The sequence below is a fragment of the Oncorhynchus mykiss genome, chromosome 26 (assembly GCF_013265735.2).
Source record: "Oncorhynchus mykiss isolate Arlee chromosome 26, USDA_OmykA_1.1, whole genome shotgun sequence".
Taxonomy (NCBI): domain Eukaryota; kingdom Metazoa; phylum Chordata; class Actinopteri; order Salmoniformes; family Salmonidae; genus Oncorhynchus; species Oncorhynchus mykiss.
Window position 1 is genome coordinate 46,708,902 of NC_048590.1, and position 13,257 is coordinate 46,722,158.

The window sequence follows — 13,257 nt, forward strand, 5'->3', positions numbered from 1 at the left end:
CAGTCATTATTTAAAGGCTAATTTGATTTGACAAGAAAATAAGATACTCGAAATGCATGTCAAACAACCATACCTTGAGATATATAGGTCTATAATAAAATGTGTGGAATGCTCATTTTATAGGCAGACAAAAAGAGAACGTATGGGTTGATAACATATTTTCTATTGGCTCATGGTCTCCAATAGAAACGGTGATGCATTTATGAAGGGGCTGGGTTTGACACCAGCTGAGGCGGATCTCCAACATGATTACAGCACACACAGGGCTGGAACATAATTGATGACCTAATTGCAAAACAGGGGAACGACCGCGGAGACGCGCTCCACTGAAAAAGTTTACTTGTTCTCCCACCAGATTCCCCAACCAAACGCAATTGATGTGAGCAGAGGTGCATACGAGCACTTCTTTCCCACTGTCGCACCTTCACACTGCACTTATCCACCTTAAGTTTATTTTAATGAATGATTATCTCTCGCAATACATCTTTGGATACTTTGGCTACACCACGAACTCACCTCGGCACATCTTTCTTGAAGTCTAAACGCAACCAATACTTCTTCAACCACAAGCGCACTTGGAAAATACTCTGAACTTCACATTTCTTCTCTAACTGACGCTGAAGTAAACCTCAACATGTCTATCACAAGTCTGAAGTCTGATTCCGAGACGAATAACGTTTCCATAGAAGAGGAGGTAAGAATATGGACATTTTTTTTGGTCAAAAGTTCTGTATTATGTCTTTGTTTGGAACGGGTTGTGAGCGTGGCTACGAAGTCTAGCCTGGAAGAGATGTAGAGTAGCATGCAAATAGTTTTGCTCCCCAAAATTGCAGGCTAATTAATGATCAACTGATTCAAAGCACATCGCATGAGAATAAGGGTGTGAAGTTCCCTTTAAGTTATGGGTTTCTCACCAAAAAGTCGTCCGAGTCCGTTGGAAGCTCTGAAAAGGGTGTGCCTCCGTTTTTAAATGGACGTTATTTTTTGATTGCAAGTAACACAGGAATGTTTATTTTTTTTGCAAGGCTTGCTGTCTTTAAATTAGGCCTACAGTAGATTATTGTTATGGCCATGTGAAATATTGTTTTAGACTATAGCCTAATTGCAATGACATTTGCGCTGTATTTCAGTATTTTATTTGGTTTGAACTCCCAAATCTATACAATTGTAGATCTATAGGTTATACTTAATTTTAAGCATTTTAATATTTGTTTTTCAAATCCACGGTAGGCCTAAGAATTTCAGGTTTCTGTTCTGTCGCTGTATGGACAGACCCACCTAATTTCATATTACGGCGGATGAATTTAACAGCTCACACGATCGGCACCTAACAGAACATGAGACTTTTATGCCATAATACACATTTCCGATCCTTATCTGATCTGTGGTCGGTAAAGAAATGTTCAATGTATTTCCAATCTTTCACTGTTTAAAAAAAATAAAATAAATTACTGTCCTCTCTGCACATTAACTGACTGGATCTACGAAATCCACTTGCTGTAGACTATATTTCATGTACATTTTTATTTTATTTAACTAAGCAAGTCAGTTAAGAACATTCTTATTTTACAATGACTGCCTACCCTGGCCAAATCCTCCCCTAATAACCCAGAAGACGCTGGGCCGATTGTGAGCTGCCCTATGGGACTACCTATCAAGGCCGGTTGTGATGCACCGAGATGCAGTGCCTAAGACCGCTGTGCCACTCGGGAGTCTTTGTCCCAATCACTTATTTAATTTTGATCCAGATTTCCGCCATATACCTTTAAGTATGGTTTTGCTGCCTTTGCCTTGTATGATTTAGGCCTACACACACTTGATGCATTTTTTATTAACCTTCAACAAACATTCAATTGTCCAAGAAACCATATTGTTCCGAGGTTAAACCAATTAAAATCATTACATGAAATCTGTTTACAGTGAAGCGTATCTTCTATTCCCTAGTCAGATGTTATAATTAGTCGAATGAATTTGTCTAGATGGGATGTGGCTAACAGTACGTGCCTTAAACTTGCATGGGAGTTCTGTCGCCAGAGCACCTGAGAAATGTTGTATCCGGGCTGTGTTTCGCAGGCGCGGGTCAAAGGAAGGAAATGGTGTCACACTGTGCACTGTTGTCCACCGCTGTTCCTCTGGCAGTCCATTGTGCTGCACGGGCCTCCCCACAGAGTGGGACCCAATGGCCCTTCTGTAGGCCTGTTTATTTCCTCAGCCACTGCAGGGTCCAATGGACAACATTACAGGCCCATGTTTGTTGAATTCGCATGTGGAAATCCAACCCTTTCTCCCTACTAAATAATGGCTGCATTTACACAGGCAGCCCAATTCTGATTATTTAAAAAAAATCTATTGTTCTTTTAGCCAATCAGACCACCTCTGAGAAATATCTGATCTAAAAACATAATTTAGTGGAAAAATGTTAGATTTGGGCAGCCTGTGTAAATGCAGCCTGAGTCATGAGGGGCTGCACATCACTACTTTGTACTTAGATGGTCTCAAATTTGACATTCCTCCAGTACTCACAATTTAGGTTGTTTATTGTCACCATAGTACATCCTTTTGTTTTTTTTATACTGCATGTTCAAGGATTTGGGCTGACATCCGGGGGGGCTTGAAGAGGGAGCATTCCTACAGTAGCCTAGTCATTGATGTGTTGTGGTATGGTACCAGGTAGAGTAGTGTTGCAAATTGATTTTTGTCCCACCACACCAAACACAATCACAATGCACAGGTTGAAATATCAAAACAAACTCTGAACCAATTATATTAATTTGGGGACAGGTCGAACAGCATTAAACATTTATGGCAATTTAGCTAGCTTGCTGTTGCTAGCTAATTCGTCCTGGGATATGAACATGGAGTTATTTTACCTGAAATGCACAAGGTCCTCTACTCTGACAATCCACACATAAAACGGTAAACAGAATAGTTTCTAGTCATCTCTCCTCCTTCCAGGCTTCTTTTTCTTTGGACTTTATATGGTGATTGGCAGCTAACTTTCATAAGGTGCATTACCACAACTGACCTCAGTTCATATTTCAATCACCCATGTGGGCATATGTTAAAAACCAATGAGAAGATGGCACGTGGGTATATGCTTCTATAAACCAATGAGGAGAAAGGAAGTGGCAGGACCTGCAGTGTGTTCTGTGCAATGATTGAATAATATGTGTGAATTTATTTTGCGCACGTGACCGGTGTGGTCAGCATGTAAGCAAGTGGTATTGATCTTTATTCAGTCAACTAGGAATAGGTTAGTCTGTTAGGAGATGAATGTAGGAACTGCCATTTGTCCCGCACAGAGACTTTTAGAATTAGTGTTGATATTTCAAACTGGACAATTTGTTTTAGCCAAGCAGTAAAACCTGATTCCGCAAATTCTTTAAATCAAGATGGCGCTCCATTTTCAGGGCAAAGTTTATGTGCACGATATCTCATATGTAAACGAGTAGAACCTGGCCATTGACCACGTCCTTCAGACACGATTCATATATGTATGCATTATGCCATTTAGCAGACGCTTTTATCCAAAGTGACTGTCATGCTTGTCTGATATTTTATGTATGGGTGACCGGTTTCAAGCGCCATGCTCTACCAACTGAACTGTACAGGACCACTTTCCATACAGTCTTCTCATTGTCATGCTTGATTCTATTAATGTCTAAATATTGGTTTCCTATCAAATAAATTGTATTTTGAATCCCATGCTCTGGACAATTTTTCAAGCCATCTAGCCGTATTTTACCTATCGGAAAGCATTAAATGTGCAGACGTAGAATGCTGATTAGTCCATTCTATCTATTCCGTTTCTATGCATTTTAACCCTGTCCGATAGGCGAAACCCGGATTGATAACTTTTGAATAAACAAACGGGGCCCTGGAGATACACTATACTGTTATTTTTTGTTTTCCAGGTACGAACACTTTTTGTTAGTGGCCTGCCGGTGGATATCAAACCTCGTGAACTGTACCTGCTGTTCAGACCATTTAAGGTAAGCATGAGATTAGTTTCCGAGACGATGGAAGAATTTGGCCTCCGTATTTAACTTGTTGTCCACTGCAACGGAGACGGCAGACAGTCCACTCCTGTCATTGGCTCTTCTGTTCTGTTTCCTGCATTTTTATATTAAAACATTTCATAATGAGAATAAACAAAATGCAAATCAGTAGTATTGTCATTGTAACAGAATGTTTTAACAAACATCTTCTTCATCGGGTGCTAATGTAGCTACCTTAGTTTGACGTTATTACAAAGCAGATGCCCATATGATTAATTATATATTGTTATTACCTTCTTACAATACCACAGAGGACTCCAGAAATATTGAAAGTAGTAACGCTACATCACTGTTCATCTACACTAAATTGTATATTATTAATCAACATGTACAGTTTCATTAACCCTCCCTGACCAAAATGGAAGTGGTATCCCTCACACATGGATGGTCTTGTGGAATGTGTAAATGAATAGCACTGCTATTGGCCAACTATCCCAGTGACCCAACTCCCCTCCAGGTCAAGAAGATTAGGATTCATCCATTTCCTTTCATGTGTGATTCATGACAAGCTTTCAAAGCAGTTCTATGAAATCACTGAAACCAGTCCATTCTCCGCCTGTTTTCATAGATTAGATTCCATTGGATATATTGTTTGTCAGACTGGTTGTAGTCTGTACTATCTGCTGTTGTATCATTCTGTATATTGGATCTGAAGCTTTATTTTGGCAATCGACCTCCCAACCCTTCCAGCTTGCTTTTTCTACACGCAAAGATATTGTAGACAGGTTTTTTGTCCTGGAAAAAAACACAGGCCCACATGCTTTTTAGTGATTTGTATGAAGCAAAGTAGATGGGTTTCAGCTGCCTCTGTTATTAGTTGTATGCATTTAGTGTTACATTTCTGTTGAAGGTGGTTTGCATTTCCTGAAAGGACGAAAACACATTCCGAACCTAACATCGTCTTAAGTTGTTTAATTTCCCCATGTCTGTATATCAGGATTAGAAGACTTCTCATCCATCAATACCAGTCAGGCTCAAATCTCCTACATTCCCCAGGAATCTGACTCATACTGACATCCAAACCAAAGATTTCTTGGCCCGTTTAAAACAACTAAAAATGATTCACATTAATTCACTGGTTGTTGAACAGCCTATGAAGTTGGTTGAAAGATTTCAACAAACGGAATAGTTCAGGAGAAGGCTGGAGCATCAGTTAACATTAAATACAGTTGGACCTATGCAGTAAAATATAATGGGTTCCTTTAAAATGAGAAATACCTAATTACAGGTCTGTGGATTTCTCCATTTTTTTTATCAACATATCTGAGGTGAGTGCATGTCTGGCTTCCTGCATGTGACTTCATCGTTGTTAATTGGATGTCTTCTCTTACAGGGTTATGAGGGTTCACTGATTAAGTTGACATCAAAACAGGTGAGATGCTTTCTGTTATTACTATAGGGGACTCATGGCCCCAAATGAGGGCTTTATGAGGAGAACACCTTGGATTGAGTGGCATTGTTCAGTTTTCCTACCACCATTTGGGTAATCAAAAAGTGTTACATGGCTAATTAACGTTGGATTGCTAACATTGGTCTAGTTAATAATTTTTCAATAGGAAACAACCTTCCCATGCAGTTGCCGTGCTTTCATCTTATAATATTAAACCTATGTGGCTTAGCTTCTGTTGTGAATTGTCTAATGCATTTATGATTCAGTCCCATTGTATTCTGACCATTTACCTGAAGTGTACTTGGGCAGTCTTCCTGTGCTAACCTGTTGAGGTGGACATTAGGGGCCCTTTGTCTCAGTGTTCTCTCCTCTCTTCCAGCCAGTTGGGTTTGTCACCTTTGACAATCGGACTGGAGCCGAAGCTGCCAAAAACGCACTAAACGTAAGCATCAGACCAGGCGGACAGTTGACAGTAGCCGTGAATAGTTGCAATGTCTTCATCCACCCTGGACACAAGGATTTTGCCCAAAAATGTGTTGCTTTGTTTCTTTCTGTGGTATATAGCTACATGGTAATGCTTTGCGTAAAGCCTGCATTGTGCTTAATAACTTGGTATAATCCTTTTTAGAAGTCTTTAGAATCATTAGAAGATTAGACCTAAAGGTGGCATACACAATCATTATGTAATCGAGTCATACAAAACAGAACTGTCATAATGCAGGCTTTAAGTTAAGAGTTACGCTACATTTTTGACTCAACCTCTTCTGTCCTGTTTCTAACCTATGAGGTATGGTTGGGGGGGTTTCACTGCTGGGCTAACGGAGTTCCTCTGATCACTCAAACAAAGCATTTTGTCTCTTACAATTCAAGGGCAGGGCCATTTTTGGAAACAGAGACCAGAATCCTGTAGACTTACGGTAGTTAACTTTGGTATAATTGGACACATCTTTCGTAATACGTTATAGCTCTCCTAATTTGCATATCACTGCTTAGCCATATAAATATATTGTATATAGAGCTACATTGGTAGTGTTTTGAACACCTTCTGTAATATAACTTCTTATTCTGTCACTACGTAGCCACATTGGCTGTATCTAACACAGCTCTCATAGCATAGTCTTCCTTATAGGAACATCACAGCCTGTAGCCACGTAAGCAGTCTCGCACTCACACACACCAACATACTCACCTGCATGTGGGCACAATGCTTAGGGCACAGAAACACAACCAGGGTCAAACACATCCAAGGCCAAGTCTTTCACAGCTTCCTCTCCTCGTTTCCTTCTCTCCATCATGAAAGGGCTCAATATGGTGGAAGTAATGTGCTGAGTACCTACCCAAACCATGTGTCCTTAAGTAGTCATGGAAAGGAGCGTACTAGTGCCCTGTGAGACTACTTTAAAAAAAAGTATGCATCCTTCCACCTTATCCTGTTTGATGTTGTCACTGATCTGATGCGGTTGGATTGGTCAAGACAAAAGGGAAACTTCACTTTTCTTATCCAGTCACGTATAAGATCAGTGGTTACCTTAATGAAGGTGGGGGGGAAATATGCATTGGACAAGTATTGGAGCGGGGCCAATGGAGAGGGGGTCATGTAAGGCTGTTGACACACTTGCCCTAGGCCTGGACTCACCTAGGCCACCTTTACAATACTGTGTCCCCGTCCCGTCTCTCCTCTCAGGGCATCCGTTTTGACCCCGAGTGCCCCCAGACCCTGCGCTTAGAGTTTGCTAAAGCCAACACGAAGATGGCAAAGAGTAAGCTGATGGGCACACCGAATCCCACTAATATCCACCCTGCTCTAGGAGCTCACTTCATTGCACGGGACCCATGTAAGTTGTTACGGCTTCACAACACCACTCTAGCCTCGACCCACACTCTCACCACTGTGCCAGTTATTCCCCCTTTTCTCTTGCTTGGCGCGTTGCAGTAAACCCAACAATTGGGTGAAATAATCTAACAACTGAAGACTAACTCACCCGCCACATGCATGAGTCATCGGACTGTAGAGTTTAATCAATTTTTTTCTTCAATCCAGAATTTCTCCAGTATCTGTGCTAGTCTGTCTCGGCCTAGACTGCAGGTGCCCCCTCTCTTGCCCATTCGCCTGCTTGTTGTCCCTGGATGGGAGGGGTGGCACTGGAGGGCCCTGGCATTAATGACCTTAGTGCAGTTTAAATGGTACTGCGATGACTTCTACCGGGTTTAGTTATATTGTTTCCACTTAAAGATCTACAATGTTATGACTGTAATTGCTTAACTTCGCTGACTAAGTCAGCCCAACATAAATACTTCATACTTTCTATCAGGAATATTCACGCAAAGAGGAAAGCAAGACAATGACGTGAACTGTAAAGTTAAAGTAGGAACATGTACTGTATCGTGGATTCCGTAGGGTTTTGAGTGCAATGTTCTAGTTGGCGGTGATTTCTGCCCATTCAGTTAACAGCCTCTAAGCACTACTGATGATGTCAATGGGGGCATTTGAACAGATAATTGTTAAACCCAATACTGTTTCCCCGGCCCTTTTACCTCCTGCACGTTTCCAGATGACTTGACGGGGGCGGCATTGATTCCAGCGTCCCCGGACACGTGGACCCCGTACCCCCTGTACACCACGGAGCTGACCCCCGGGCTCCCTCACGGCGCCTTCGCCTATCCTGCAGCGGCTGCTGCTGCTGCAGCCCTCCACGCCCAGGTACGGGACCAACTGGTCTCTCTTCCCTTTAGTCCTTCCATCTCTCCACTCACTGCAGTTCAGTAAGAATGGAAGCCAATAGGTCCGCCCTTGTGCTCTTGACATTCTCCCAGAGACTCATTAGCCCAGTGCCAATTCAATGCCTTGACGCCATCCTTAAAGGTTGACTCAGCAATACAACGCCATCAAACGTACGCATTGACGTCTGCAAGTGGGAAGTCACCCCAACAGAATTGTTGGCTCTTTTGTGCACTTGAGGCAGGTCCACTGGGATGAGCTGTTAGTTGCATTCTTGGCAGATCTGAATTTTGTTTTCTGTGAACAGGAAATTGCCCCGCTATGTGTATAATATCATATAGTCTACCTTTAACGCGCTGTTAAGCTTCAAACTGACTTATACCACAGAGGAAGTTATTTCTGATTCACTGAACTCGTAGCCTCCCCTTCTCTGTTCTCTACGCTAGTAGCCTCCCCTTCTCTGTTCTCTACGCTAGTAGCCTCCCCTTCTCTGTTCTCTACGCTAGTAGCCTCCCCTTCTCTGTTCTCTACACTAGTAGCCTCCCCTTCTCTGTTCTCTACGCTAGTAGCCTCCCCTTCTCTGTTCTCTACGCTAGTAGCCTCCCCTTCTCTGTTCTCTACGCTAGTAGCCTCCCCTTCTCTGTTCTCTACACTAGTAGCCTCCCCTTCTCTGTTCTCTACGCTAGTAGTCTCCCCTTCTCTGTTCTCTACGCTAGTAGCATCCCCTTCTCTGTTCTCTACGCTAGTAGCCTCCCCTTCTCTGTTCTCTACGCTAGTAGCCTCCCCTTCTCTGTTCTCTACGCTAGTAGCCTCCCCTTCTCTGTTCTCTACGCTAGTAGCGTCCCCTTCTCTGTTCTCTACGCTAGTAGCATCCCCTTCTCTGTTCTCTACGCTAGTAGCATCCCCTTCTCTGTTCTCTGCGCTAGTAGCATCCCCTTCTCTGCGCTAGTAGCATGCCCTTCTCTGTTCTCTGCGCTAGTAGCATCCCCTTCTCTGTTCTCTGCGCTAGTAGCATCCCCTTCTCTGTTCTCTGCGCTAGTAGCATCCCCTTCTCTGTTCTCTGCGCTAGTAGCATCCCCTTCTCTGTTCTCTGCGCTAGTAGCATGCCCTTCTCTGTTCTCTGCGCTAGTAGCATCCCCTTCTCTGTTCTCTGCGCTAGTAGCATCCCCTTCTCTGTTCTCTACACTAGTAGCCTCCCCTTCTCTGTTCTCTACGCTAGTAGCCTCCCCTTCTCTGTTCTCTACGCTAGTAGCCTCCCCTTCTCTGTTCTCTACGCTAGTAGCCTCCCCTTCTCTGTTCTCTACACTAGTAGCCTCCCCTTCTCTGTTCTCTACACTAGTAGCCTCCCCTTCTCTGTTCTCTACGCTAGTAGTCTCCCCTTCTCTGTTCTCTACGCTAGTAGCATCCCCTTCTCTGTTCTCTACGCTAGTAGCCTCCCCTTCTCTGTTCTCTACGCTAGTAGCCTCCCCTTCTCTGTTCTCTACGCTAGTAGCCTCCCCTTCTCTGTTCTCTACGCTAGTAGCGTCCCCTTCTCTGTTCTCTACGCTAGTAGCGTCCCCTTCTCTGTTCTCTACGCTAGTAGCATCCCCTTCTCTGTTCTCTGCGCTAGTAGCATCCCCTTCTCTGCGCTAGTAGCATGCCCTTCTCTGTTCTCTGCGCTAGTAGCATCCCCTTCTCTGTTCTCTGCGCTAGTAGCATGCCCTTCTCTGTTCTCTGCGCTAGTAGCATCCCCTTCTCTGTTCTCTGCGCTAGTAGCATCCCCTTCTCTGTTCTCTGCGCTAGTAGCATCCCCTTCTCTGCGCTAGTAGCATCCCCTTCTCTGCGCTAGTAGCATCCCCTTCTCTGCGCTAGTAGCATCCTCTTCTCTGCGCTAGTAGCATCCCCTTCTCTGCGCTAGTAGCATCCCCTTCTCTGCGCTAGTAGCATCCCCTTCTCTGCGCTAGTAGCATCCCCTTCTCTGCGCTAGTAGCATCCCCTTCTCTGCGCTAGTAGCATCCCCTTCTCTGCGCTAGTAGCATCCCCTTCTCTGCGCTAGTAGCATCCCCTTCTCTGCGCTAGTAGCATCCCCTTCTCTGCGCTAGTAGCATCCCCTTCTCTGCGCTAGTAGCATGCCCTTCTCTGCGCTAGTAGCATGCCCTTCTCTGCGCTAGTAGCATGCCCTTCTCTGCGCTAGTAGCATGCCCTTCTCTGCGCTAGTAGCATGCCCTCACAGCCCCTCTCTCATTGATTCTTACCAGAGAATAGCTCCCACTGCTTCCTAGGTGTCTGGGCCTGAAAGCTGCAAGTGTGACGGGAGGCTTTGAAGGTGGGGATGCATTAGAGTTCACTTCCTTCCTGTTAAGTCCATATCCAGCCTCACACAGTAGGGCCATTAGGGAGAGGAGACGATAGAGATCATATTAAATGACCTTTTCTAAATCGATGGAGGAGACACTCCTACCCAGTGGTGGAAATGACTTCACTCAGGAATACCCAAGTAGGGAGGTTTGGGGACAGACTGATGGACGTATCGCCGGCCACATAGTTTACACCTGGAATCCAGGGGCCACAATCTGTAGGATAACATTGAAACGTTACATCTGTTCATTACATTTCTAGCTGCAATTCGGCTTCATGTCAGAGGAGTGTTCTTTATATATTTATATCCGAACCTTCAACAATGTTGTCCCCTGTTGAACGAGGCCCTGTTCTAAGTGGGTTCCCCCTCAATTCCACCACTGCTTCTCCCTTCAAGTGAGACTCTTGTGAGGAAACTAGCCCATGATAAAGAAGCCAGCTATAGGACCCTTCAACCAGCCTTTCCATCTGTGTGCTGTAGGAATGCTCTCACTGCAAACTGAGGCAGAGAACTGTCTGAAGTCCTGCCATTGCTAGCTAATTGCGGTCTAAGTGCTGGTGTTATGGTACAATGGGCCACACTGCAGTAGTCAGGCCCGGCAAGAATGGAAACTTTCTGCCACGGGTCATTTGAAGTTCAACGCCAAGCTCACTTGTGTAATGTATGAACATGGTGGAGTGTTACCCTGTGAAATGGGCAGCGATTGTGTTTGTCATTGGGTAAAACAACCTCAGAAATGTGTGGTATTTACTGGGAGAAAACTGTCGGTCATGACAGATCTTCTTTGGCGGTGATAACTTACTGTCCACGTCCTTGATTGGAACAGAAGCTTTTCTGTTTGAAATGGAAAGGAGAGTTCCTAATTGCCATCTGATGAAAGATCCCTCAAATGCTCTGAATTTGATCCAGCCAACACTCATGTCGAATGAATGAGAGAAATACACTGAACTTCGTATATTTGCCAAACCACCAATGAATTGTAAGTCTCCAAAACCAAAGCTTACCTTACATTTACCGGTAGTTCACCCTGTCATGGTCAAATTTCAGGTGTCTTTTGTTTGAAATCCTAAGGCAATAACTCGTATACAAAGTATGAACTGTTGTTCCTGTCAATTTGTACTGTGCCATGGTGTATCTGTTTGACCTCATTTAGTCCAACCAAACTAGTTGGACCAGAGGTATGGAAAGGTAGTTGTCAATCAGTTGCTTTTAAGATGGAAATGTTGATCACATGGAAATGAGACAAGCAAGCTATTCCATGAATGTCGTGTTACGATACTGTTCATTGTCATAGGGCAGCTGTGACCCACATTCCTATGGTCTTTGAATGACCACTGCTTAAAGGGACAGTTCATCCAAATCTCTGAAATGTGTTATCCTTTTAGCGCTTTTCAATAGGTGACAAGACTTCAGTCAACAATTAGGATAACGTTAATTTATTTCCCTTTCTGTCTAAAGTCTTGTTTCCTACAGTCCTGCTGGGAAATCTCACTGGATGCGATCAATTGTTATTGTCTGACTGGTTTCTTTGGTCTCTCTAGATGCGCTGGTACCCTACTCCATCTGAAACTAACCAGCCAGGATGGAAGTCCCGGCAGTTCTGTTAAATATATAGTGAGTATCTTTATACAAGTGCTTTCATCAAAAGTTTTTCAGAACATACAATATGGATTACATTAAAATGATTGAAAATTACTTTTGTCCAATTTCCCCCTTCAGATGTATTTTGGGAACCATACCTTCTCCGTCCAGTTGAAGGGAGGTTTAACTGAGCTCGTCATTAATTTAATCAGGTTTATTTAATGGACAAATGTGCATTACAGACCTATTCATGTTCTCTGGAGGGGTCTGAACTGACAACCTTGCCATCGACAGATTGAGCTGATTTCCTTTTGGCAACTATTCCGGTACCATCTTAGCACTTCCAAACCTCACGTGAGCCAAGTAAACGCCATAGCAAATAATGACCTGAAGAGAATAACCTTCTGAAGAAGTTATACATTATAAAGCAACTCCTTGGGTTATGGCCTAGAGAGCTAAGAGTTCAGTCATTGCATGTTGAAGTATTTTTGGCATGAATTAGAAAGCAGAGTTCTGTGTCCTTGTTTTTCTTAGTGATTGTGTTGCTTCTTTATCTGGACCTAAAGTCTAGACAATGAATCCCCTTTGCTTCCTGTGTATTCCTGGTCTTACCTGTGAAAGATGGACTGTTGTGTAGATGGCTCCTCTTGCATGGACCTTGTAGAATGCACCCCTAGGTTCTGACAATCCCAGTCTCTCCCAAAATATCAATGTCTATAAAGAGTATATTTGAGCAAATGCAAAGTACAACTATTTTTGTACTTCTGTTTAATGTATATTTATGCGTTTTGTGCTACTAAATAATGAACGTGTGTTTGTTTAGGAGTATTTTGTGTTTTGGTGTTTTGATCTATAATCCTGTAAGTACTTAAAAAAAAAAGTGCAATTGTATTTGAGGGTCTACTGAAATATTGAAGAATTCTAACAGTGGCCCATGTGCCATTTGGACTGCTAAGAAATTGATTGCTGTAAAATGTTGATTATTCAGAATGTGAAACTGGACTACAAACATGAAGGGGTTGCTTTTGGAAGCCATTTTTTTTAATGGTTTAGCAGGATTAGGTGGATGGAGAAATTTAAGTTTGCAGTTTAGAATAAGTTTGTCTCTGTATCTGCTGAACATGAGATGTACAACTGTTCCCATTTTATGAATTAAACAAAGTGAATGCAA

The 13,257-nt window shown here is 43.2% G+C and overlaps 1 protein-coding gene across 1 annotated transcript; it reads left to right on the forward strand.

Moving 5' to 3' along the window:
• The first annotated feature begins 213 nt into the window (after window positions 1-213).
• LOC110526772 (RNA-binding protein with multiple splicing 2) lies at window positions 214-13,257 on the forward strand. Its single transcript, XM_036963721.1, has 8 exons — window positions 214-694; window positions 3,915-3,992; window positions 5,392-5,430; window positions 5,828-5,890; window positions 7,133-7,283; window positions 8,001-8,149; window positions 12,047-12,119; window positions 12,225-13,257. The coding sequence occupies exons 1-7, from the start codon at window positions 635-637 to the stop codon at window positions 12,110-12,112; spliced, it is 606 nt and encodes a 201-aa protein (XP_036819616.1). The 5' UTR covers window positions 214-634; the 3' UTR covers window positions 12,113-12,119; window positions 12,225-13,257.

Excerpts from the sequence above, each read along its gene's own strand:
- LOC110526772 (XM_036963721.1), top strand. The coding sequence starts at position 635 with ATGTCTATCACAAGTCTGAAGTCTGATTCCGAGACGAATAACGTTTCC. Across the intron at positions 695-3,914 it reads ACGTTTCCATAGAAGAGGAG|GTACGAACACTTTTTGTTAG; the intron begins GTAAGAATATGG and ends TTTGTTTTCCAG. Across the intron at positions 7,284-8,000 it reads CTTCATTGCACGGGACCCAT|ATGACTTGACGGGGGCGGCA; the intron begins GTAAGTTGTTAC and ends GCACGTTTCCAG.